This window comes from Trachemys scripta, chromosome 9 (assembly GCF_013100865.1).
Source record: "Trachemys scripta elegans isolate TJP31775 chromosome 9, CAS_Tse_1.0, whole genome shotgun sequence".
Taxonomy (NCBI): Eukaryota; Metazoa; Chordata; order Testudines; family Emydidae; genus Trachemys; species Trachemys scripta.
Window position 1 is genome coordinate 96,443,137 of NC_048306.1, and position 24,847 is coordinate 96,467,983.

Below are 24,847 nucleotides of genomic sequence, written 5' to 3' on the forward strand. Positions count from 1 at the left end.
TAACACCACAGGCCCAACCCCTGGGAAGCAACTTGTAGAAAAGGGTGCCTCAAGGAAATGCAACAGAAACAAACGCATCCCAACGACCTGAGCGTGGCCTAGAGGCCGGGCTGGGCCCCAGCCCCATGGGGCCCATGCCTTTCAGCCCCAGTGAATACTGCGTTCCTGGGCATCCTCTGACCCGAGCTAAAGCCCTGCTCTCCTGCAAGGACTAAGGTCCAGGTTCTGGGCAGTGCCCAGCACGCTGGGTGCACAGTGCCTTGGAAAATCTGCCCCTGAGCATCCCCGTGGGAGCTGTGGGGCACAGCAGGAACCCTGGCAGAGCTGGGGGGGGGGAGCTCAGGGGTTCTGGGGGTCGGGACTGAGGGGCACTGGCAGAGCTGTGTGGGGAGCTCAGGGGCTCTGGGGGTCAGGACTGAGGGGCACTGGCGGAGCTGTGTGTGGGGAGCTCAGGGGCTCTGGGGGTCGGGACTGAGGGGCACTGGCAGAGCTGGGGGGGAGCTCAGGGCTCTGGGGGACAGGACTGAGGGGCACTGGCAGAGCTGGGGGGGGGAGCTCAGGGGTTCTGGGGGTTGGGACTGAGGGGCACTGGCGGAGCTGTGTGGGGGAGCTCAGGAGCTCTGGGGGTTGGGACTGAGGGGCACTGGCAGAGCTGTGTGTGGAGAGGCCCCTTTCCAACCAGCGTTCACAGGGCCCGCTCCCCAGCCATGCAACCCTCTCACCCTCCCTGCTCCTGAAAATCCAACCAGGGACTTGGTAAAAAATAACTTCTAAAGGTTTGATTCTAACACATGAATTTTGCACTGAGTTTGGACATTGGGGCTGCAGCAGGAATCAGTGGGTTGCCCCCTGCCCCACAAGTCGCCTTCTGTTGAGGCTCAGAGCCCCAGCGCCCCGGGAGGGCTGAATCCCAGCCAGGTCCCTCCCAGGGAATGCAGCCCGTCAGTACTCCCAGGGGTTGGGGGCATGTTTCAGAGCGTGACGGGGGGATGGGGCCACGGAACCAATGCCCGCAGTGCCCCATGCAACGCCCACAAACCCAATCAGGCCCCGGCTCCCATCCGCCAGCTCTTCCACTTTCCCTCTAATTACAGAAGAGCAATTAGACACTTCTCGGGATGGAGTGTGGGCAGATTATTGCTGACTGCCTTTGATATGCAAATTGCCCGAGATTAGTGGGCATCTAATGACTGTGAGAAAGCACCTTTGTTTGCACAGGACACGGATTACACGCCTGGAGAGGACACGTGCATCGGCCTCTCCTTCCTTTTTGTTTGCCACGGCGGCAGGGGCTGATGTAGGGGACGCGCCCTGAGGTCCCTCTCAGGCTGGCCCCCCACAAAGCCTCGGAAAGGGGGGAGCACTGGCACGCCCTGCGCTGCCCACTGAGACTTGTGCAGGTCCCCTAGGCTCACAAGAAGGGGAGAGGTGAGGTGCTGTGCCCGGTAGACGCGGGCGGTGGGGCAGAAGGCAGAGAGGAGTCAATGGCCGACTTGCAGCCTGGCCCAAGATTTGCGGGGGGGACGGGGACGACAGGGGCCCGTGGATCTGCCCCAGGCTTGAATGAATCACCTGGAAAAGGGGGGAGCAGTGAGGCAGCTCAAGGGGCCGGGGACACACGTATCTAAAGCTGTAACCAAAGCTGCAGAAGGCTGCGAACGTCTTCCGGCCCTGGCAGAGCCAGGAGAGCGGGCAGCGCCCTGGTAGGGGACACGTAACACTGGCGCTTTGGAAGGGGAACCACTGAGCACCGCCTGGCGCTCTCAGGGGAAGGACACGGGCGCCGCCTGGCAGTTCAGTGAGCCCCTGCCCAATGCAGGGCAGCCGTCCATGAGGCAAGCCCGGTGTGCGGCTAGATGGGGCTCCTTCGGCCCCCAGCCCTGGGGCTGGGCTCCATGCCCATTGCCTTCATGCTTTTCTCCCTGCTCCCCATGGGCCAGTGCCCAGTCAGCCCAGCTCTGCCTGCTTCCTTCAGCTCCCGCTCACAAACACCCGCCCTCCGCAAGGCCAAGTCGAGTGGGAATGACCCACGCCACGCTCGCTCCGCCGCAGCTCGGCGCCAGCCCCCCTGTTCGCCTGCACAGCGCCGCGCGCACCGAACAGAAGGGCTGGAGCCGCCAGCGGTACGGTGCGCCCTCCCTGGGAATGATGCAATCAGCTCTGGGCACCGCACACCCAGCAGACCCTGGGGAGCCCCTGGCCTAGGAAACAGCAGGGTCATCCTGTGTGTATGAAACGGGGGGGCTGGGGGCTGAGTTGTGGAGATCTATCCCTGTCTCTGCCACTGACTCTAGGCCTTGGGCTCCCTGCCTCAGTTTCCCCATCTCTGTAGAGGGGATATCTCTATTTAGTTACCAACTGGCCAGGGGTTGGCCCCACGGTGTCTGGCACTAACCCACACAGATCTACTCAGTCCAGCTCGGCACCCAGGGACCCCATAGCCCCCCATCTTCTCTCCCCTGTTCTGGCACATGACACAGGTGGGGAGCCCCTGTCCCATTGCCTGACAGGCATGGAGCCTCCTGCTCCCCAGAGTCTGTGGGTGAGGGCCCCCGGGTCCCCACGGATGTGGATAATGCCTCCTGCTCGCTCACCAGCTGGCTGGGTGCCGTTGGTGTTTGTCCCAAAGTCCTCGTCGTAGGATTCGTCGTTGGAGTCTTCCCCGTCCACGGAGGACCAAGCCTTCAGCTTGGCTTCGGCAATGGCAAACTGCTCGGCCACACCTGGAGAGGCAGGGAGGGAGACCAGTGAGCTCTCAGGAGGGGGAGCCGCCGGCCCCTCGCAGGTGCAGGGTAACACTGGGTGTCCCATCCCAGCATGCGGGGCAGGGACCCCTCGGGGTGGGTACTGCTGCACCGGGAGAACCAAGGCTGAGCACCACATGCCATGGCCACCTAGCCACAGCCTGGGCTGGACTCCTGATCACTGGCTCATCAATCCCAGAGCGGGTGTGTAGGGAGCGGGGGGACCCCACATCACTGGCACGCCCTGCCCTGTCCACTGAAACCTGTGCAGGCGCTGGTCCCACCGGCCGCAACTCCGGATCCTCGTGTGTCACTCGGTCCCTTGGGCCCAGCCCTGTGCTAAGAGCTGGCTTCCGGCATGCCCGGGCCCGGCAGAGCACCGGTGCTTCCCGCTGCTGGGAGAAGCCTCCTACCAAGGCAGGCTAGGGAGCCCACCGTGTGTCCCCCGATGGGAGAGCTGAACAAAGACCAGGTGGCCCGGGGGCAAGACAGAGCACCCCTCTGTTCCCACTGAGGGCGTGACACTGCAGCCCACGTGGGGGCAGCTGGGCACAGAGGAACCAATGGGAGCTGAACGGGCACAGCACTTCACAGGGTGACCGGCCTGGTGGAATCAGTGGGGCAGAGAAGACTCAGCACCAGGCAGGACTGGGCCTATTGGAGTCAGTGGGGGATCAGGCCCATCTCAGTCAGTGGGGCTGAGGGGGGGCTCACCACTCTGCAGGATCGGGCCCATTGGAGTCAAAGGGGGCTGCGGCGGGGCTCAGCGCAGGATCGGGCCCATCGGCGCCAATGGGGGCTCAGCACCGCGCAGGATCGGGCCCGCTCTTTTTTAATTTTGCTTGTCAGCGAACAACAAACCCTTTTGTTAAGAGCAGCTTGTTTGGTTAATTCCGGGCTGCAGCTGCCGCCGTGCGTCACCTTCCCCCAGATGCCAGGGAGGGGGCAGCTCCCTGCTGAATGCGCCAGCTCTCCCGGGAACCAGCCTTAACTCTTCACTTCTGCCAGGCTCAAGGCTCTGCCACCATCCAGGGAATGCAGCTGACGGCCTGGTCGGCCTCCTGCAAAGCCCGGTCCACTGCCAGGAGAAATACCTAGGCTCCGTGGCGGGGCTGGCGGGGGTGGGGACGGCTGGGGGAGCAGGGTCTTGGGTGCTGAGTCAGACCCAGGCTCAGGGGCTGGGATGCCAGGTCAGACCCATAGACACAGGGTGAATCCGCAAACTGCGGCCAGTTCCTGATACCGCCCAGCAGCTATGAACATACCTCTGCAGCCCCCACCCAGCCCCCAAGGTGACTCCCTGCTCCCTCCAGCAGCCCTGTGCCCCTTGCCGGCCAGGTGTGACCCCCGGAGCCAGCGGGGCCCACTGTAGGAAAGTGCCTTTGACCCAGCGAGGGGGCTGGCTCAGCCTCCCGCCCTGGCCCTGCCACCAGGGCTCTGGGGAAGATTTGGGGCCCACATTGGCTACTTATGGCACTTCCTTCAGATCTTGTCTTTCTCCACACTTAGGGTCCCCCTTCCCTCCCAAGCCCAGCCCCACCTGCCTCCCTGCCTGCTGTTCTTTGCAATGCAGCCTGCACGGCAGCGAGGGGCTCGTTAAAATCTACCCTTCACCTGTCCCATGTGGGGTATTCACCCTGGCCTCCGTCCCGAGGGGGTGCCGCTCCTGCGGCCTCCTTCCCACAGCCGGCAACTTCCTCAGCCCCCACCTGCCTGTCTGCCTTCCCCACAGCCCCAGGGACTGCACTGAAGACCAGAGAGACCCCCACAGAGAGAGGCGCTAGGGAGAGACGAGGGAAAGACCACATTGGGAGGGGGAAGGGTGGTGATGGCACGAGGCTGGGGCTGTGGGTGGGGACGAAGCAGGGGGTGATTTACAGCAGCAAAGGCAAGGGCTGGAACGCGGCTCCGGCCCCGTCTAGTCTGTGTCTCGGCACCAGGCAGCAGCATGCTCCGGCCGTGCAGACAGACTCTGTGCCTGGACTTTTAAAGAGACCAGATCATTTGATAGCCACCAGGACCATTTCTCTAGAGAGGATCATTGGACGGGCGAGCAAATGCCAGGCTGCCAGGGCAGGGAAGGCGATGGTGGGGGTTGGGAAGGAACGCTTCCCTCCCCCCACCATCAGTGTCTGCAGTGGAATGGAGGTCCTGGCTTGTTACCGAGTGGACTGAGGCTGGATTTGGCTAGGAGCGCAGGCTATCTGAGGTCTGTATAACTCGTGCATTGGCAGCCAGCCTCCCATGTAGCAGCAATGTGGGAAGGGCAGGGTAACTGTCTCCCTTACACTGGCTTGTGACCCCCAGGTTGAGAGCCCAGGGATTAGCAGAGCTCCTGGATGGGGCCCTTAATAAATGCAAAGGTTGCACCCCCCCCATGCACACAATTGCACACCCTGATGCACCACACTGCACGCCCATGTGCTGCCAGCCAGCTGAGAGGGTTCCCCTCCCTGCGAAGCGATAGGGTACTGGCTTCTCCCGCTGCCAGGGGCAGGCGGTTAGATTCTGTGCTAGACAATGAGCTGATCAGATCTGACAACATGCGTGTCCTTGTGCCCCTGCCCCCTCTTTCTGCCAGTGAATTCTGCAGCCCGCGGGGCTGGCTGGCTGCCTTGGTGACACTCACATGACAGGGCTCCGCTAAGCAGGCACTTGCCTGTCCCGGGGCAGTGGTCAGGGTGGTGCTGCGGGGCTGGGACGCTGGGCGGTCAGCTGAGACGGGTGGCACTCAGAGCTCAGCCCCTGCCTGCCTGGGGCGGGGCGGGTTAATGATTCCCTCTCTGGCTCCGCTCCCTCCTTCCCACTCGCTCAGTGACTCAGCTCCCAGCCTGGTGCTGCAGGGATCTCCAAGGACAGAGCCTGCCGGGCCCTGCCAGCTCAGAAGAGCCCGCCCAGGGGAGCAGAGAGCGATAACCAGGACACAGGCCCTTCCTTGCCTCCCTCCCTGGCAGGCCGGATCCCCTCCGGGCTGTGGCAAAACAGACCCACTTGCCAACAGTGCTCTGTAAAGAGCTGGTGAGCAAAGCCCACACGGGCACTTGGGGTGAGCGCAGAGCCTTGGCTACTGTCTGTGCCGTCTGCAGACCCTGGCGGGGCGGGGGCACGCTCTCCATGTTGCCTTGCTGTGGCCTGGCTGCTGCGTCCATCCCAACAGCGCGTGTGGAGGCCTCACTGAGGCGTCAAGGCGAACCCCCACAGCGGGCAGAGGGGGTGCCCTATACGACAGCGCCGCCCTGCTGTCCCCTGTTCCCCGGCCGACCAGGACCCAGGTCTGAGCTGCAGGGATGGGCCAATGGGGATCGCTACCAGCAAGGGAGTGGCACCGTACGGCCCTGAGGGCGGAGCCGGTGGGAAGGGCGTGTCCCTCTCTACCACAGCAGGGGAGCGAGCCGTGCTCAGCCGGGGGCTAGGGCGCGCTGTTCAGAGTTCAGCCCCACCACCTCTAGGTTCTGCAGGGGGAGGGGACCACACCGGGGTGCTTCACAACGCCCCAATGAAGGGTAACTCCGCCCTCTCCCCCAATGGGGGGGGTGTTAACCCCCCCTCTGCCCAAACTGAGAGTGGGGGCTTAGTCCTCATTTCTCCTTCCCCACATTTCTCTGCTGGGTCCCCCTGGGGAGCTCTGTGAGGCAGGGCCCCATTTCTGTGGTGGGTCTGGCAATAACCCTCCTGCCATTCCTCTAACTGCGGGGGAGCCTCCCCTCCATCGCCCTCTCAAGGGAGCCTCTTGGGATCCATGCACCTGGGCCCCTTGCACCACTCCCACCTGCTGCGAATCTGGCCTCCTGCTCCCCTTCGCTCAGGTCCGAGTAGGAGTTGAAGGCGCTCTCCAGAGCCACCGGGGAGTCCGTGGGCTTGCACCAGCCTTTCCACTCGATGAGATGCGCCACCCTGCCCTGCGCCATGGCCGTGGGCTTGGTGACATGGTCCTTCACCACCTGCGAGATACCTGAACACACCGGGCAGCATCAGGGACTGCAGCGGGCAGGGCTTGGGGGGTGGGGGGAGCTATGGAAACCCAGCACCCACCCATGTCACCCCCAATGGGATATCCCTGGGGAACCCCCCCCATGAGACACCCTCTGTCCCACAGATGACACAAACCCCAATGAGACATCCCCACCCCCACTCCAAATCCCGTGAAACTCCCCTCTTCTAGTAGGATACCCCCCAATGGCAGACCCCTCCAAGACACGCACACGAGGCCCCCTGGTATTACCGTGCAGGGAGGACCGGGCGAGGGCAGCAATCTCCTGGATTGTGAGCGCTCGCCGGGACTTGGGTAACATTTCGACAGTGTCTTCAACATTTACCTTCAACACAGAAGAGAAGTAGGTAAGTCCCCGCCCCAGCACTCTGGGCACCTGCCGTTTGCTATCCCTTGAGACAGAGACCCCATATGGAGAGAGAGGGATAGAGCCATCAGTCAACACTCCCTGACTCAATTAACCCCTTTCCCCACAGAGGAACCCGAGTCCAGCTGCCTCCGAGTCTCCACCCTGAGTCCAGGACAGTGACCCTCTCTCTGTCTCCGGCCCCACTGCACTTTATCAGTTACAGTTTAAAGACACTCAAGGGAAACGCAGCCGGGGGCTTGAAAGACACACCCCATTCTCCCAAAATGTTTGGTACAGCCTGAAATCTCACTTGAAACATTAATATAGATTGGCTTGAACATGGCCCGGCCCACGTAGGCAAGAGATTATTCAGAGCGTCCTGACAGGTGCTCAAATATTTGCAGTGGCAATGGAGACCAGATAGACTGATGGCTCAAGACTCATTGACGTTCTGTAGGAACGATGTGCCTAAATGTCATTTTGCCTTTAAAAATCTATACTATATATTATAGGTGGAGCTGAAGTGATGTGTATAGTTAAGTTTACCTGACAGTTATCATTATAGGTCCCTGTTTTCAGCTGATTATTACTTGCCAAACTTTAACTGTTTGGGTTGAAATTTTCCAGGCCAGGTGCCTGCCTCAGGCTGAATATATTCATATATTTTAAATTTTCAGCTAAAATGATTCAGCTATTTCCAAGAGCAAAGTTAAGAAAAAAATACATTGTTTTGCATTTGCTACAAAATATTCTGACAACTTGTTTTCTTTGGAAGCTCCAGCACCCCCATCCTTTGGAGCAGGGGGGTCACAACATTTGGCAGGGGCATCACCCTGGCGTCAGAGATGTGCTTTTTCTGTTTCCAGGCAAAACCGCCCAAATTTGACCAAGTTATACATCTCTGAAGAAATCTGTGTGTACATGCTCAGTAGAGACTTGTTAGAGTTTGGCAACTAAATTCTCTGACGAGACTATCTGCACTGAGCATGCTCCATCCCCTCAGCTCCTAAGTACAGTAGAACCTCAGAGATACAAACCCCAGACAACCACACACCACATTTGGAACGGGAGGTACACAATCAGGCAGCAGCAGAGACCCAAAAAAAAGCAATTCAGTACAGTAACTCCTCACTGAACGTTGTAGTGATGTTCCTGAAAAACGCAACTTTAAGCGAAACGATGTTAAACAAATCCAATTTCCCCATAAGAATGAATGTAAATGGGGGGGTTAGGTTCCACGGAATTTTTTTTTTGCCATACAGTACAGTACTATAGTTGGGAGGTGCCCCCGCCTTCCCCCCCACAGGCACAGCCCACTGGCACTGGAGATACTGAGGCAGGTAAGGAGGCTGAAGGTGCCGTAGGCTAGGAGAAGCACGTTGCGCGTCAGCAGCGGCAGCTTCCCCTACTCTACAAGCACCAGGGGCGGGGGGCTCAACCCTTGGCCCGCCCACTCCGCCCCTTCCCCCAAGTCCCACCCTTAACTGCTTCTTCTCCCCCCCCCTTTACTCCGCACGCCGCATCCTCGCTCCTCCCCCCTCCCTCCCCTGCCTCCTGCCCACAGCAATCAGCTGGTTTGTGGCATTTGGGAGGCAGGGGACAGAGAGGGAGCCTGCGTGCCGAGTCCTCGCTCCTCCCCCCTCCCTTCTGAATGCTGCGAGCCAGCTGATTGCCGTGGGGGGAGGAGGGGGAAGGTGCTGATCCGCGGGATCTGCCGGCAGGCGGGATGCACTGTGCGAGGGGGCATAGGGGAGCTGATAGGGAGGCTGCCAGCTGTGGCCAAAGCAGACAGCAAAACGATGTTATAGCAAAGCATTGCACAACTTTAAATGGAGCATGTTCTGTAATTGAGCAGGGATGTAAGATAGAAACAACGTTAAGCGAGAGGACGTTAAGTGGGGAATTACTGTCCTGTATTAAACATAAACTACTAAAAAAAAACAAAGCAAAAACAGGACTTTTCTTCTGCATAGTCAAGTTTCAAAGCTACATGAAGTCAATGTTCAGCTGTAAACGTATGAACCAACCACCAGAACGTTTTGTTCCGTTACAAACATTTCAGAGTTACGAACAACTTCCATTCCCAAGGTGTTCATAACTCTGAGGTTCTACTGTATGACCAGACCATGCACGCACCATCCCCATAGAGCAACTGAGCATGCTCCAGCCAGGGGCTGCACTGCAGGGCCTGAGCAGAACTTCCCCCGCCATTGCTTGTCTCTGCTGGGGACACCACCGCAGTGCCAGGCCCCCGAACTGAGAGCAGGGAGGTTGTCTGTCCTATGCTCTCAGTGCTCCCCCAGCAGGCAGAGAGGAGATGGAGAAGGAGGAAGCAGCCGCAATGGAATACAGTGGGCTGAAAAACAGATGGGAATGAGGGAGGGGGTTGCAGGAGCTGGAGGGTTGGATAGGAGCAGAGGGGAAAGGGAGAGGCTGGGGGCTTGGGTCAGAAGGTGAAAACTCCCCTACAGACTCTGGAATGGAACCAGGAGTCCTGAGTCTTCTTTGCTGTCTGAAAATAGCTATAAAACCCACCGGCAAAGCGTGTCTCATCCCGCCTCTAGTAGACAGAGGCTAACAGCCTACTACTGCTACCAGTTACTCTGTGAGCATAAGTCATCACAGTCTGTGCTGTGGATCTAAAGGTCTGAACCCTGCTGATGTGTCCAGTTGGGGTCCATATGTTTCCACATGATGGAATTTCTTTTCTTTTTCTTCAGGTTTGTTTGTTTGCTTTTTATGTTAGGAAATTATGTTTAAAATGTTCAAAGAATAAGGTTGCAAAGGCAAGCACTCAGAAGCTAGGAAATGCCAGAATGTAGGTTACCTGTGCAACCTTAATTCGCCCCCCTCTTGTGCGTATGCATTATTCCCTGATTCACAGAGCAGAAGGCCAGAAGAGACCATTATAATCATCCAGTCTGGCATCCTGTGTAACGCAGACCGTAGGACTTCCCTGGATTAATTCCTGTTTGAATTAGTGTGTATCTTTGAGATAAACATCCAGTTTTAAAATTCCCAGTGATGGAGTCCCCCATGTCCCAGGGCAGGGCCGGCTTTAGGAAGTGCGGGGCCTGATTCGAATAGAGATGACTTACTCGGCGGCGCTCCAGGTCTTCGCTCTGGGTCTTCCGCGGCACTGAAGGACCTGCCGCCGAAGACCCGGAGTGCCACCAGATGAGTAAAAATTAAAAAGGCACCTAAGTTAGGCACTCTTCTTTAGGGCGCGGGGCCCTCTTAGGCGTGGGGCCCGATTCGGGGGAATCGGCCTAAAGCCGGCCCTGTCCCAGGGTAAATTGTACCAATGGTCAATTACACTCACTGTTACACATTTGTGCCTTAATTCCAGTGGGAATTTGCCTACCTTCAACTTCCAGCCATTGGATCTTGTTACAGATGAATAGATTGCAAGGCCAGAAGAGACCTTTGTGATCCTCCAGTCCGACCCCCTGTATCATACAGGCCAGAGAACTGCCCCAAAATAATTCCTAGATTATATCTTTTAGAAAAACATCCAATAGCAATTCAACAATTGTCAGGGATGGAGAATCCGCCATGGCCCTTGGTCAGTTGTTCCAATGGTTAATTCAGGGCTGCCCAGAGGAGGGGACAAGTGGGGCAATTTGCCCCAGGCCTCAGGCCCCACAGGGGCCCCCACGAGAATGTCAGAGGCTCCCCCCGCCTCCGCCTTCACCTTCCCCCATCCCCTGGTGCCTCAGCGTGCCGCGTCCAGGAGCGGCCCTGGACAGCGCTGCAGCGGTGTGGCTCGGGCAGGGCCTGAGCTCCTCCCACCCGGAGCCGCGTGGTAAGGGGGCGGGGCTGCGAGCTCCGGCGGGCCGAGCGGCAGGAGCTCCTGGTCGCGGCTCGCTGATGCTCTGGGTAAGGTAAGTCCTTTTGAGCCAGGCATCCCCCCATCCCTGACCCCCAGCTCTGAACCCAGCCCCTCTGAGACGGGCACCCCCCAACCCCATCTTCCCACCCCCAGCCCTGACCCCAGCTCCGAGCCCAGACCCTCTGAGCCGGGCACTCCCGGACCCAGAGCCCAGCTCCCACCCAGCCCTGGGCAACAGTCGTGCCACCCCCAGGCAGCGACAGCCCATTGGCACCAACCATCACCATCACCCAGCGACAGCCCATTATGTAATTGCAAATGTAAACATACCATTAAAGCATTTAATGTTTCTAAATAATGTACTTTGTGTATTTTCAAATTCTTAAAAATTAATTTTTGAATGTATTTCACTGGTTATTTTTTATATTTCCAAATACATGTTACTATAGTATTGCAACTTTTTTTTATGGAAGAGGCCCCCGAAATCGCTTTGCCCCAGGCCCCCTGAATCCTCTGGGCGGTCCTGGGTTAATTACTCTCACCGTTAAAAAATTACGGTTTATTTCCAGTCTGAATTTGTCTAGCTTCAACTTCCAGCCATCGGCTCACGTTGTACCTTTTTCTGCTAACTTGACGAGCCAATAATTAAGTCTTTGTTCCCCGTGTAGATACTTACAGACCATAATCAAGTCACCCCTTCACCTTCTCTTTGTTTAGACCGAGCTCTTGGGGGCTATAAGGCAGGTTTTCTAATCCTTTAATCTTTCTCATGGCTCCGCTCTGATCCCTCTCCAATTTATCAACAACTTGAACTGTGGGCAACAGAACTGGAAACAGGATTCCAGCCGCGGTCACACCAGTGCCAACTACAGTCACATTTGTAGCCCTCTCTCTTAGCCAGTTTTTAATCCATTTAATGTGGGCCGTTTTAATTTTGTATCGTTCTAGTTTTTTAATCAAAATGTTGTGTGGTATCAAGTCCTCTGCCTTCCAGAAGGCTAAGTATATTACATCAACACTATTACCTTTATCAGCCAAATTCATAATCCGTTCAAAAAAAAGACATCAAGTTCGTTTGATAGACTCCATTTTCCATAAACCCATGTTGATTGGCATTCATTATATTATCGTCCTTTAGTTCTTTATTAATTGAATCCTGTATTAGCCACTCCATTATTGTGACACAGTCTTTCATTACATGATCACACACTATTTTCTCCACTGGACCCCTCCCTCCCTCAGTGGATGAGATAGATCTGCTCAGGGATGAATCATGGTTGTATAGTGAATGAGGCTGTTGTCCGCAGGACGGCTGGTTCGTTTGTCACAGAAATTGGAAGGTGGCTAGTGACAGAGAGGGGGAACTGAAGGATGAGAAAGGATGGCTCCTGGGTAAGGCAGCTGAATGTCACCTTGGAGAAGTGGATTCTAGCCCCACTTTTGCCTGTGTAATTCTGGGAAAATCACGTAATCCAGCCTTTTCACAAATCACTAATTGCGTGAGCCCCTTTTTCTGACTTGAGACTGGGCTCTTATGTGCAGAAATGCAGCGTGCTCACAACCGCAACTGAGCGGAGCTGTGCTTTGAACGTATCAAGTGTTATAAAACTGCTAAGTACTCAGTCAGGCGGCCCTCGCTGTCTCAAGTGGGCATGCAAAGTTAGTGGATAGTTGGCCTTAAACTCTGTCTCTCTGCTCCCCGTCTGTAAGCTGGGGATCATAGTCACCCCAACAGAGGGGAGTGATTAAGAGAAATTCATTAACGTTTGTGAAGCGTTTGGATACTATAATGAGAGCACCTTAGAAACACCACTGAGGAAATGAATAGTTTTGTATTCAGTGCAGGGTTTGGACGGGGTGTGGTAAATAAGATCTGGGGTCAAACAGTGAATGAGGGGATAACAAGAAACATTGAACGAGGCAGGGAAAAAACGTATGTGATCATGTAATTAAAGACTGTTTCATAACACACAGACACAAGGGGGCCACATTAAGTTCACACAGGCTTTTTGCAACCTTAATATTCTTTTACCATCAGTGACTGCAGTACATAGAGCGAGTGTGAATGATTTGCAAGAATGGGTAAAGAGCGTGTAGATTCCGCTTGTCAATGACACTCACCGGGGAGCTGTTGCAAACTCGAGATGACTGTGAAATAGTATGGGGGGGGGGGCGGCTTGCAGGAAACAACAGCATCAGCGAGTCCTTGAGTCCTTTTGGGGAAATACAATTGGTGTTTGAGGGGAAAGCGACCCTCAGTACAAAGTCAGCGTGTAGGGTGATGTCACACTCAGGCAGTTCTTCCCGGCGTCGTTCCTGAACATCATCCCTTTACCGTGATGATGGAAACCCTTTTGCTTGAGTCAGCTCAAACCAGACTAGACAAAGTACTGGAGCAGGATGAACCTGCCTTGGCCACTGGGGAATAACCACTAGGCCTTAAGTGTCAGAGAGGTAGCCGTGTTAGTCTGTATCCACAAAAACAACGAGGAGTCTGGTGGCACCTTAAAGACTAACAGATTTATTTGGGCATAAGCTTTCATGGGTAAAAAACCCACTTCTTCAGATGCATGGAGTGAAAATTACAGATGCAGGCATATTTCTACTGACACATGAAGAGAAGGGAGTTATCTCACAAGTGGAGAACCAGTGTTGACAGTGCCAATTCAATCAGTATATTTATACCTGCATCTGTAATTTTCACTCCATGCATCTGAAGAAGTGGGTTTTTTACCCACGAAAGCTTATGCCCAAATAAATCTGTTCGTCTTTAAGGTGCCACCGGACTCCCCGTTGTTTTCACTAGGCCTTGACCACCTCTGATGTCTATCATTCCACAATGGCGCTAGGCTGTTTTTAGGCCCAAAGGTGTGTAGATACGTGTATATTTTATACACACATATTATCCCACTACACACCCTAAATATACACATACATTCGCACGCTGTACACACTGTGGGTATCTATATATTACACACACATACTGTCAGTATACACATTCTCCTACGTTACATGCATATGTATGTATGCACTCACACTATATATACACACACATTCTCCCACTATAGATATATATAGACACACACACTCATACTGTATATACACCTACACACATTCTCCCACTACACATGTACATTCTCTCTCTCTCTCTCACACACACACACACACACCCGGCCCCCTCCTCCCCAGCAGGAAGCCGTGCAAGTTGCTGAAGGGGAGCATTGATTGCATTACCCTGTTTAACTGAGTACAGCTGGTTGCTCTTGTAACTTTGCAGACTATATTTCATCATTCGGGATAAATATTTTCTTGGTTCCTGCTAAGGCCTGGAGTGGATTTCCCCGCGGCAGGATTGCAGGGGCCGGCCTGGGCCCGGAGCGACAGCCGTGCTTTCAGGAGCTGCAGGTACTGGGTGAAGTATGGACCAGAGAGGGAGACGCGAGCAGCGTTTGTGCCAGCTGGGAGATCTCGGGAGGGAGCAGCCGGGTATAATGCACAGCACGTTGTCATCATTTTATCAACACCATTAAGAAAACAAGGAAATCTGCTCCGTGCGGGAGAGCAATCGTGAGTGACAGGAGGGAAAATAAAAGCAAGATAATGGATAATGGTTCCGAATGTTTCAGTCATTAACGCCCCGCAGCCGCCCTGGCAATTAGCCGCACGCTGGGACCGGGGAAGTGCGCGCCGCCCACCCCTGCCGAAAGCGCCTGCCATTCCGCAGGAGAGGAGGGGAGAAGCCTGACGCAGGACGGGGCTGGGCCTCCTGGTCTTCACCCTCAATACAGGGGGCCGCACGTGGCCTGGAACCTGGCAGCAGCTGCTGGACTTGCTAACCCCCACGGGAGGGGCTCTGCTCATCCAGAGGGGAGGACCGGGAGTCCTGAGCCGATGATGGGCAGTTCTAGAGTGGTGGGAAACGGAGGCGCCCACCCCGAGCAGAGACACTGGGGAGACCAGCCCAGAGAGTTAACCCCCCCTCCCCTGAGACCTGCACCCACCATGCAGGGATCTATGGGTGGGGTTTGCCATCGGTGGACCCGGGTCTCAAGGCTGTGCTAACAAGGCCACACTGCACTGGGCTGCAGCCACCGCTTGGCCCGGGGTCTCAGCAGGTCTCGGGCTCTTGGGCCCTGCGTGCTTGCTGACCTAAGTCGGACTGGCTTGTGCACGGACAGAAGAGGGGGTTGGGCTCAAACGTGAGTCAGAGCCCGGGCTTAGTGTGCAGCACAGACAGACCCTGTGAGCTACATGCAGTTCGGAGCCTCTGCAAACACTCCTGCAACCGGTGCCAGGCATGGGAGAGGGACTTCAGCCACACGCCGGTCAGATCCCAGCAGGGGAAGGAAGAGGAGCGGCAGCGGCTGGGGATGCATTTCCCACAGCCAGGGACAGTAGGAGCCGATGCAGCTCCTGCCGCGTATGGTCCCTGGGCACAGTGCCAGCACCACCCAGAAGCGCAGGCTCTGCATAGTCTTACCTGGCACTGCCAGCTGCCCCCTGCCTCCCTGGCAGCAGCCCTAGACCCAGCCCCAGCGGCTCATAGCCAGTGGCTTCCTAGGAAGTGATTCTGGAGTTGTAGCTTGCAACAAGGTGTATTTCCATGGCAACCAGTCACCAACCATGGCCTGATTTCTCCCAGGATACAGGCCTGACTTGGCACTGACGTCAGTGCAGCGCGGCAGGAAAAGATACCACGGAGCTGGGGCTGCAGCAGGGCATGGGGAAGGGGGCAGAGCGGGGGGTGTGGAGGGGGCAGGACCCAGCCTAGCTCCCAGGCTGCTGTCTGCACAGGACAGGCTCAGCGGAGCTCATGGGGAAACCTCCATGTGCTCGGGCCAGGCTGGGTGTCAGGGCTGCAGGATCAGCGGGAGGGGAACGCTCAGGGCTCACTTCACACTGACCACGGCCACGGAGGGCTCCTGGCGGCAGGGGCAGCAAGGAGAGGCCTTCATGGCATCGGTGCGAGACAGATTCACCATCACCGCGCCAGCCTCAGAGGACGGGAATTTGAACAGCAGCAACAAGGGAAGAGAGGTGCCCCAGCCAGGCCAGCAGAGAATATCAATACCCCGGCCAGGCCAGCCGGCAGTCAGGGACCAGGGAGTATTAATACCCCAGCCAGGCCAGCTGGGACTCAGGGACCGGGGAGTATCGATACCCCAGCCAGGCCAGCTGGGACTCAGGGACTAGGAGGTGAGATGGTCAATGGAGGGACACTGCATAGGCTCCCCTGGGTTTCTCCGGTGCAATCCATGCTGCGTCCCTTGGTGCAGGGCACATGCTGAGCGCCCAGCTCTTGCTGGCTGAGCTATGGGCAGGGGCTGTTACAGGCAGTTCATTGAGCTAAGGCTAAATTGCTCCTTGGTTCTCCAATATCCAGACCCCACTTCACCGCCCAGCACTTGGGCCTCATCCAGGGGCCAGCAGGCTGGGGGCACTGAACTAAGAGCACCCCGTAATACACTACCGGGCTCAGGGCACCGAACAGAGCAACTAACCTGCGAGCTCGGCTGCTCCCTGCCCCTGCCCGGGACATGCCACAGGACTAGTCGCTGGTGTCCTGTGCACTTGTATCACTGCAGCCCCTTGCACTGGGCACGCCACACACAGGTGTGCAAGAGACAGGCCCTTCCCTAAAGAGTTCCCAGTCGTGTCCCACATTCCAGGGGGCACGGAAGAGGGAAGGGGTGTAATGGCTGGAGCCTGAGTGAGGAGGGGTGGCGAGGGTGGGTGAGGGGACTGATGGGGGGTAGGCAGAAGATGGAGGCTTGTTTCAGAGGCAGCCATAAGAGAGCAAACAAGGATGATCCAAAGGACAGTTTCATGCTCGACGCCGCCCTTGGGCTCTTTGGGCCCAGACGCTCTTTGCAGCCCGCTGAGGGCTCGCTCTGTTGATTATGAGCCCAGCCCAGCCCAGTCCAACGCCAATCCCCTGGCACATGTGTGGGGTTCCCTGAATTCTCTCTTTGTTTAGACACAGACCGTCCCGTCCCCCCCAGTGAGCCCAACGCTTGATCCGCCCCAACCCCGGAGTGCTCCGGGAGCCAGGTCTGTGCTAAGCGGCACAGTCAGTAAAGCAGAGGGTGTGTGTCAGCACCAGCCGTGCCCTGGGGAATTGCCACAGGAGACGTGCTGGGTTTCTGGGGGGTAAGGGTGATGCCAGGAATGCCTGAGAGCCCCAGGGCAACCAAGCCCCCAGGGACATGGTCCAAACCCCCGGGGCGCACCATGGTTCCTCCCCAAAGGCCCATGTCTGCTCAGCACAGACACCCCACCCGCCCAGGGGCAAGGGCTCTGGTTACCCAACTGAGTGGGTGAGGCTGACAAAGGTGCTTGGCTACTGCTGGGGAGGAATGCCGAGGCGTCTACAGGTGCCGAGACCTTAGTCTCCTCTGGGCTTTGAATGCTGGGGCGACTCCACGCTGGGGATTAACCCACGGCCGTCCTGCCCTGATCAGCAGGGTGCTGGAAGGCTCAGCCCCTTGGGACTGGGATCCCCCTATTCCCCCACGCTCTGCAGCCTCCAAGCCCATCACCCCAGAGGGGCAGGGATGGGGCAGTGTGTGTATGGGGGCCAGAATGGGCTGTGCACTGGAGAAAGGAGGGGAGGGACAGGGTATGGGGGGTACTGGAGTGAGCGGGGGGGTTGTGTTCTCAGTCGGTTGTGGAATGCCAATGCCCAGAGCCCCAGGGAGTCACCTGCACATAAACCATGTGGGAGGTTGTAATCCAAGAACCCCTCGATGCCAACGGGTAAGAGGGGTTCCAGGCACGTCCTGATTCTGGTGTGTCCATTCTGGCTCACCAAGGACCGTCATGGGAGGTCTTACCGGAAAGCCGGGCTCACACTGCTCATTACTAGTAGTGCGAACGGCATGTACAGACACTACGCGAGGAGTTCTTACGTGTACAGCAAACAAGGGTTCGCGTCTGTCTCAAAGCCGAGTTGACAAACAGTTTTCTGTCAGCCAAGAGATGTTTACTCACCTGTCTCTCTGCTGAGCTGTAAATTCAGCACTCTGAGCAAACACAATGGATGCTGCCTTCTGCTTAGCTCCCTGGTTACTTTGGGGAGACACCCCATCAGCCGGCACTTCGCAAATAACCGGGCTGCGTGCGGACAGCCAGGAAAATGGGATCACAACCAGCCTTGGTTGAAACGCTGCAGAGGACTTTGGGGGGAGGTAAACGGCTTTAGACGGGAGGTCAGCCTGGCCCCCCAGAAAGCGCGTTACGCGTTTGTTTCCAATATTCTTCCCCATGCGCTCTTGAATCTTTGATAGTAAACGTCTCCGTGGCCCACTCTGACTATCTCAGTGCTGCGATGTTAAGCAAGGAGTCGATCCTGAGCTGAATCCTACCAACTGGGGTGTGCACTGGCCCCTTGGGGACAGCAGACCTGCTGTTTCTGGGGGCGTTCAGTGGATAAGGGGCTGCACACTACAGGGAACCCTTCAGAGGGGCTCCGGGAGCGGGGTGCACCTCTCGTTAGCCTGCAAGACAAAGGAAGGGCTGGCGTTGCCCCAAGGAGGGTGCTTCGGGGGCTACCAGGCTGGAGGCATCAGGCACAAGCAAATACCCCCCTGCCTCCAGTGTGAGGGAGAACAGGGGGACTCACTGCCCTGGGTACCCAGAGAGCCATACCAGACGCATCCATTAAAAGGCTCTGCCTTGCTCTGAAGGGGCTTCATGCACTGGCAAACCTGGACACTCAGAGCTGGATCCTAAAGCCACACTTAGACCCCTGCACCAAAGGGGGAGATGATGAGCGCTGTGGAGCACCCACAATCCCACTGAAAATCATGGGGACTGCACCTGGGGGAAAGAAACAGACTTCAGCCGTTTCCATGCTCCCAAGATCTCTTGGCCTGCCCCAGCCCCCGCTGGGGGCGCCGTGGTTAGCCCTGCTCCTCACAGGAGAGCAGAAGGGTTGCTTTCCCCACGGCTGAACCAGGGGGTTGCTGGGTGCAGAGCTCGGTGCTAGACCCTGTGACGAACTGGGCCTGTTCTCACTGTGGTCTGGGAATGCTGACAGGGGAGTGTGCTGGGATAGTCTGCATTGCAGGATGGGATCTGCCCGAGGGCGCATACCTGAGTGTGTAACATGAGAACCCAGGAGGGGGTTGAAGGCGAGGCGACTCCTTAGCCCGGGAAACTGAAAAAGGCTGGGGGAGGGGTCGCTAAGGGCAGAGTGCTGGAAGCAGGCTGGAGAGATGGCTGGGAGGCAGAGATGGCTCTGACCCCCCAAGGGGGGCTGGGCTGGGATGGCCGGGGACCCCAAGATGGACCTAACTGAGGGGGTCCCTGTTGTCTGTGCCTGCAAGACCTGTCTTGGACTGTATTCCTGTCATCCAAATAAACCTTCTGCTTTACTGGCTGGCTGAGAGTCATGGTGAATCACAGGAAGCCGGGGGTGCAGGGCCCTGAGTTCCCCAATACTCCGTGACAACTGCTGGGTGCAGAGCTCGGTGCTAGACCCACGTTCAGAGCTCAGCAGGGTCTCTCCCCTGCTCAGAAAGGAAGTCTGGCAGGACACAGGTGCAGACTTTCCAAAGTGCCGGGTGGGCTCGACCCCCAGCTCTGCCCCAGGCCCCGCCCCCATTCCACCCCTTCCCTTAGGCCCCACCCTGGCCCTTCCCATCCCCTCCCCGAGCGTGCCTTGTCCTCACTCCTCCCCCTTCCCCAGCCTCCTGCACACCGCAAAACAGCTGATCACATGATCACAGCGGGTGGGCGGCACAAGAAGGGAGGGGGAGGCACTGATCTGCGGGGCTGCCGGCAGGCAGGAGATGCTGGGGGGAGGGCAGGGAGAGTTGATGGGGGGCTGCCGGCCGTCAGTGCTCCAACCCCGGAGCACCCACGGAGTTAGCGCCTATGTGGCCGGAGCAGGGTGCTCATGGGCAGCAGAGAATGCCCCTGGGGCCCACCCACCGCTTGGGCATTCACTTTATCTACCATCTCTATAGCCCTGAGCCTGGTCTGGGACTCGGAGGACAAAGCCACCTAGAATCCAGACTGATGAGGGGAAACGGGAAGCAAAGAGGCTGAGCCATGAAGTCCAGTATCCCCCTAGTAGCTCCACGTTTATGTATCTCTCTCCCCCATCCTCCTCCTCCTCCTCTCCCCTTTCCATGTCAGAAGAAAAGGATCTGGAATTCTAAGGGATCAATGTCGTAACAGATAAAGCTCAAGGCAGTAGTTGGTGTCTGCTACACCCCACCTAATCCCACTAGATCACACTAGGAAACAGGACGACCAGCTCCTTATGCACCTATCTATACGTGTGTCGGAGAAAAGGCAGCATGATCACCGTGGACTTCAATGTGAGTGACATATGCTGGAGCTCCCGTGCTGCCAGTACTAAAACATCCTTGGAAGTTCTAAATATTATAGCTGACAATTTCCTAACTCAGAAATTGATGCAGCCAACATGGGGGGATTCTACATTAGACTTTCGTCCTAACAGATAAAGAGGAACTTGTCACAGAACTAAAAATTAAGGTTAGCCAGGTACAAGCGATCATGACTTGATCACATTTACAATTTACAAGTGGAATAAAGTCCAGATCAGTAAAAATATATACACATATATACACATACATATATACATATTACACACACATACACACATACTTGATGCTTTAACAGAGCCAATTACACAAAGCTGAAAATAATTATGAGCCAAATCAGCTAGGAGGAAGACTTTAAGCAGAAAAATGTGAATGATAATTGGGAATCATTTAAGAAGACCTTACTAGATGCCCAAAAAACCACAATCTCACAACTGAGGAAGAAGGCTCTGGTGGTTTAAAAAAAAAAAAAAGACCTGGTTCAGAAGGAAGTGAAGGCAGCTATAAAAATAAAATTATATATCGCAAATGGAAGAAAGGGGAATCCTATAGTAATGAATATAAATCAGAAGTTAGGAATTGTAGAAAATTGATAAGGGAAGCAAAAGGACACAAGGAGAAAGGTATAGCCAGTAGAGTTATAAACAACCAGAAGGTTTTGTGGTTTTGTTTTTAAAAATATTAGGAACAAAAAGAATCCTGACAATGGTATTGGTAAAACGGTAAAATTATCAATAATAATGCAGAAAAGGCAGAAGTGTTCAATAAATATTTCTCTTCTGTATTTGGGGAAAAAAACAAATACAGTCTCATCATATGGTGATAACACTCTTTCCATTCCTGTATCTGTGGAGGATGTTAAAAAGAAGCTACTAAAGTTAGACATTTTAAAATCAGTAGGTCCAGATAACTTAGATCCGAGAGTTTTAAAAGAGCTGGCTGAGCAACTCACTGGAGCATTAAAGTTGACTTTCAATAAGACTTGGAGCACTGGGAAGTTCCAGAAGACTGGAAGAAAGCTAATGTTGTGCCAATTTTTTAAAAAGGGTGAACGGGATGGCCCAGGTAATTATAGGCACTGACATCAATCCCAGGCACGATAATGGAGCAGCTGATATGGGACTCGATTAATAAAGAATTAAAGTGGGGGGAGGTGTTCATGTAATTAATGCAAATCAACATGGGTTTATGAAAAATAGATCCTGTTAAACTAATAATGTTTTTTATGAGATTACAAGTCTGATTGATAAAGGTAATATCAGTGTTGACACAATCTGAAGAAGGGAGGTTTTTTACCCACGAAAGCTTATGCCCAAATAAATCTGTTAGTCTTTAAGGTGCCACCGGACTCCTTGTTGTGTTTGTGACAATATACTTAAGACTTCTCTAAAGCACAACATTTTGATTTAAAAAACTAAAACAATATAAAATTAACGTGTTGCTCATTCAATGGATTTTAAAATGGCTAACCGATAGGTCCAAAGTGTCAAATCATCCTCAAGTGGGTGTGTTTTCAGTGAGGTCCTGCAGGGATTGGTTCTTGGCCCTACGCTATTTAACATTTTTATCGATGATCTGAAAGAAAACAAAACTATCACTGATAAAGTTTGCAGATGACACAAAAATCCAGGGGAGTGGTAAATGACGAGGGGACTGGACACTGATTCGGAGCGATCTGGATCGCTTGGTAAACTGGATGCAAGCAAACCATATGCCTTTTAATACTGCGACATGTAGATACTGCATATAGATCTGGGAACAAAGAACAGAGGCGAGGATGGGTCTCTCGCCTGGGAAGCAGAGACTCAGAAAAAACTTTGGGGGTTGTGGTAGCTAATCAGCTGAACGTGAGCTCCCAGTGTGACTCTGTGGCCAAAAGAATGTGATCCTTGGATGCATAACCAGGATAATCTTGAGGAGTAGAGAGGTTATTTTAACCTCTCAATTTGGCGCTGGTGCGACAGCTGCTGGAATCCTGTGTGCAGTTCTGGTGCCCACAAGTCAAGGAGGATGTTGATAAATTGGAGAGGGTTCAGAGAAGAGCCACGAGAATGATTCAAGGATTAGAAAACATGATTTATAGTGAGAGACTCAAGGAGCTCAATCTATTTATCCTAACAAAGAGATGGTTAAGGGGTGACTTAATTAGATGGGGAACAAACATTTAATAATGGGCTCTTCAATCTAGCAGAAAAAGACACAACACAATCCAATGGCTGGAAGTTAAAGCTAGACAAATTCAGCCTGGAAATAAGGCATAAATTTTTAACAATGAGGCTAATTAACCATTAGAAAAACTGACCAAGGGTCATGGTGGATTCTTCATCCCTGATAATTGTTAAACCACCATTGGATGTATTTTTCTAGCAGATCTGCTCTAGGAATTATTGCGGTAAGTCCTCTGGCCTGTGTGATACAGGAGGTCACACTAGATGACCACAATGGTCTCTTCTGGCCTGGGAATCTACGAATTACTCCAAGGCAAGGGACCGGATTTATTGTCAAATCCGGAGAGTTTTCAGCAGAGTGGGGGGCATGACTGGATCCGGGGGAGGGAACTGCATGGAGGAAGGTGCAGAAACCAGAGCAGAACAAGGACACCCAGATTTTGCTAGCACTGGTCCAGTCACGGCCCATGCAAGCTGCAGCAGTGCAGAGAAGCCACACTGCATGTCCTATTTTTATACAGCATCCATCTGCACATGTTGATGGTTTTGGCTGGGTCTGGAGAGGAGACATTCCCTTCCTTCCCTGACCTAGCGCAGTTGGGGCCTGGGGGGATATATTGCTGCTCAGGGTGACAGGGAGGAAGAGTGTTGGAGCAGCAATGGGGGCTAAGTGGATTTACAAGGGGATCAGGGGCAAGGACCCTTCCCCACTCTTACTTTTTCAGGTCTCAGTAGCACGGGGGATACGGCTGAGGCTGTCCTCGGGTGGTTCAGGCAATGTAAGTACATTGAGGGTGTGAGCATCGGGGGGGGGGGGGGTGTGCAGACCCACTCAGCCTCCTAGCTTGGCCCAGATACCCCTGATTTTGGGCACCCATTTCTACACCTGGGGGAGCCATAATCCCCCAGCACTCTAACCATAGAGAGGCTGCTGTGACAATCAGGGGCCAGACACCCCAAGGGGAAACCAGGGAGTCCGAACTCCAAAGAGTAAGTCACTGAACCAATGTATTGCACACAACGTTATTGTACTAGAAAAGTGCAGTCGGTAAAGTCTTTTATGAAAGCCAGTGGTGTTCTGAGCCTGATGGGTATTCTAAGATATGGATACAGATTGTGTGATCAATCTATCTATATAAAGTACTAAACTCATGACTTGTTCTACAATTTCACACACACCTCCCAGAAGGGGGGGCTTCTCCCAAGCCAGATGTTGCCACGAAACTGGCTCCAAGCAATGACCCATTGTCCAGCCAGGAACAGACAATGGGGGGCCATTCAAGTTAATGGAAAGACATTGAAACTGACAAGAAACCCCCAGTCTTGGAAACCTAAGGAAGGAGGGAGTTTACTCGGAATAACAGAGTCATCATGCCAGGAGAAAGAGGGGGATGGGGGGGGGGAAAGCCTTTTCAAATCAGGCTTGCGTCTGAGGGTTTTTATCCCGAAACGATGAGGATGAAGGGCAGCCTCTAAATGGGAAGCTGGAGAAAGGCTGGATCCCGTCTATCATAGAGGCATGTAGGAGGGGGGCGGATAGCTCAGTGGTTTGAGCATTGGCCTGCTAAACCCAGGGTTGTGAGTTCAATCCTTGAGGGGGCCATTTAGGGATCTGGGGCAAAAATCTATCTGGGGATTGGCCCTACTTTGAACAGGGGGTTGGACTAGATTATCTCCTGAGGTCCCTTCCAACCCTGATATTCTATGAAACTGTGCAGAGGCAATAGATAACTTGTATTAGAAAAGAGACTTTAACTAACACAGAAATGTGAAGCCTGGAGTTGTGTGTCTGTTAATTGCCTGGGTTTGGTCTTCCTCACTAGCTCGTCTTCGAACCCGGGTTTTTTTTTATTAAGTAAACTTTTTATTTTTACGTCTAGCAGCTCTCCTTTGTGCAAACCGTTTGGAGCATGTGTCCCCCAAAGCAAACTGATCACTGGGGGCCGGTGAGCCAGAGGGGGAAATAGGAGTGTCTGGTCAATAAGAACTCAGGTTAGACGGATCTGGGGAGACTTGGGACGGGAAGGGCTTGGGGTCACCCCGCAAGGTGTAACGAGGCCGGTGGAAGCCAAGATGTGACTGTTATACTCGTGGACCAGCTGCGATGTCAAGCTCTGAGCCATAACAGCAGAGCAGTTCAGCACCCAAAGTTACAAGACAGGTGGTGACAGAACCCCTTATGGGTGTGGGTGATCCCCAACCCATCACAGATGCAAGGAGCAGAGCCCTGAGCTGCAGATACGGCTAGCGACCGGGCAGGGAGACGGACAGAGCAGGACTCGCTCATGGCCACAGGCAGTGGGGACTACGCCCTAGGCAGGGTTCTCTAGGGTCACTGAGCACAGGGAGAGGGACAGCAGGGCAGAGAGGAGCCAGACTGGGGGTTGGAGGAAAACTTGAGTGGGGCAAA

At 54.7% G+C, this 24,847-nt stretch overlaps 1 protein-coding gene across 1 annotated transcript in view; it reads right to left on the reverse strand.

Annotated features, from left to right (window-relative positions):
* The window catches only part of FAM131A (family with sequence similarity 131 member A), a 40,352-nt gene that overhangs the window by 2,678 nt on the left and 12,827 nt on the right, over window positions 1-24,847 (reverse strand). Inside the window, exons 3-5 of the mRNA XM_034782659.1 lie at window positions 6,967-7,060; window positions 6,514-6,696; window positions 2,595-2,723 (exon numbers count right to left, since the gene is read on the reverse strand). Of these exons, the coding sequence (XP_034638550.1) occupies window positions 2,595-2,723; window positions 6,514-6,696; window positions 6,967-7,060 (406 nt within the window). The remainder of the gene's footprint in view (window positions 1-2,594; window positions 2,724-6,513; window positions 6,697-6,966; window positions 7,061-24,847) is intronic.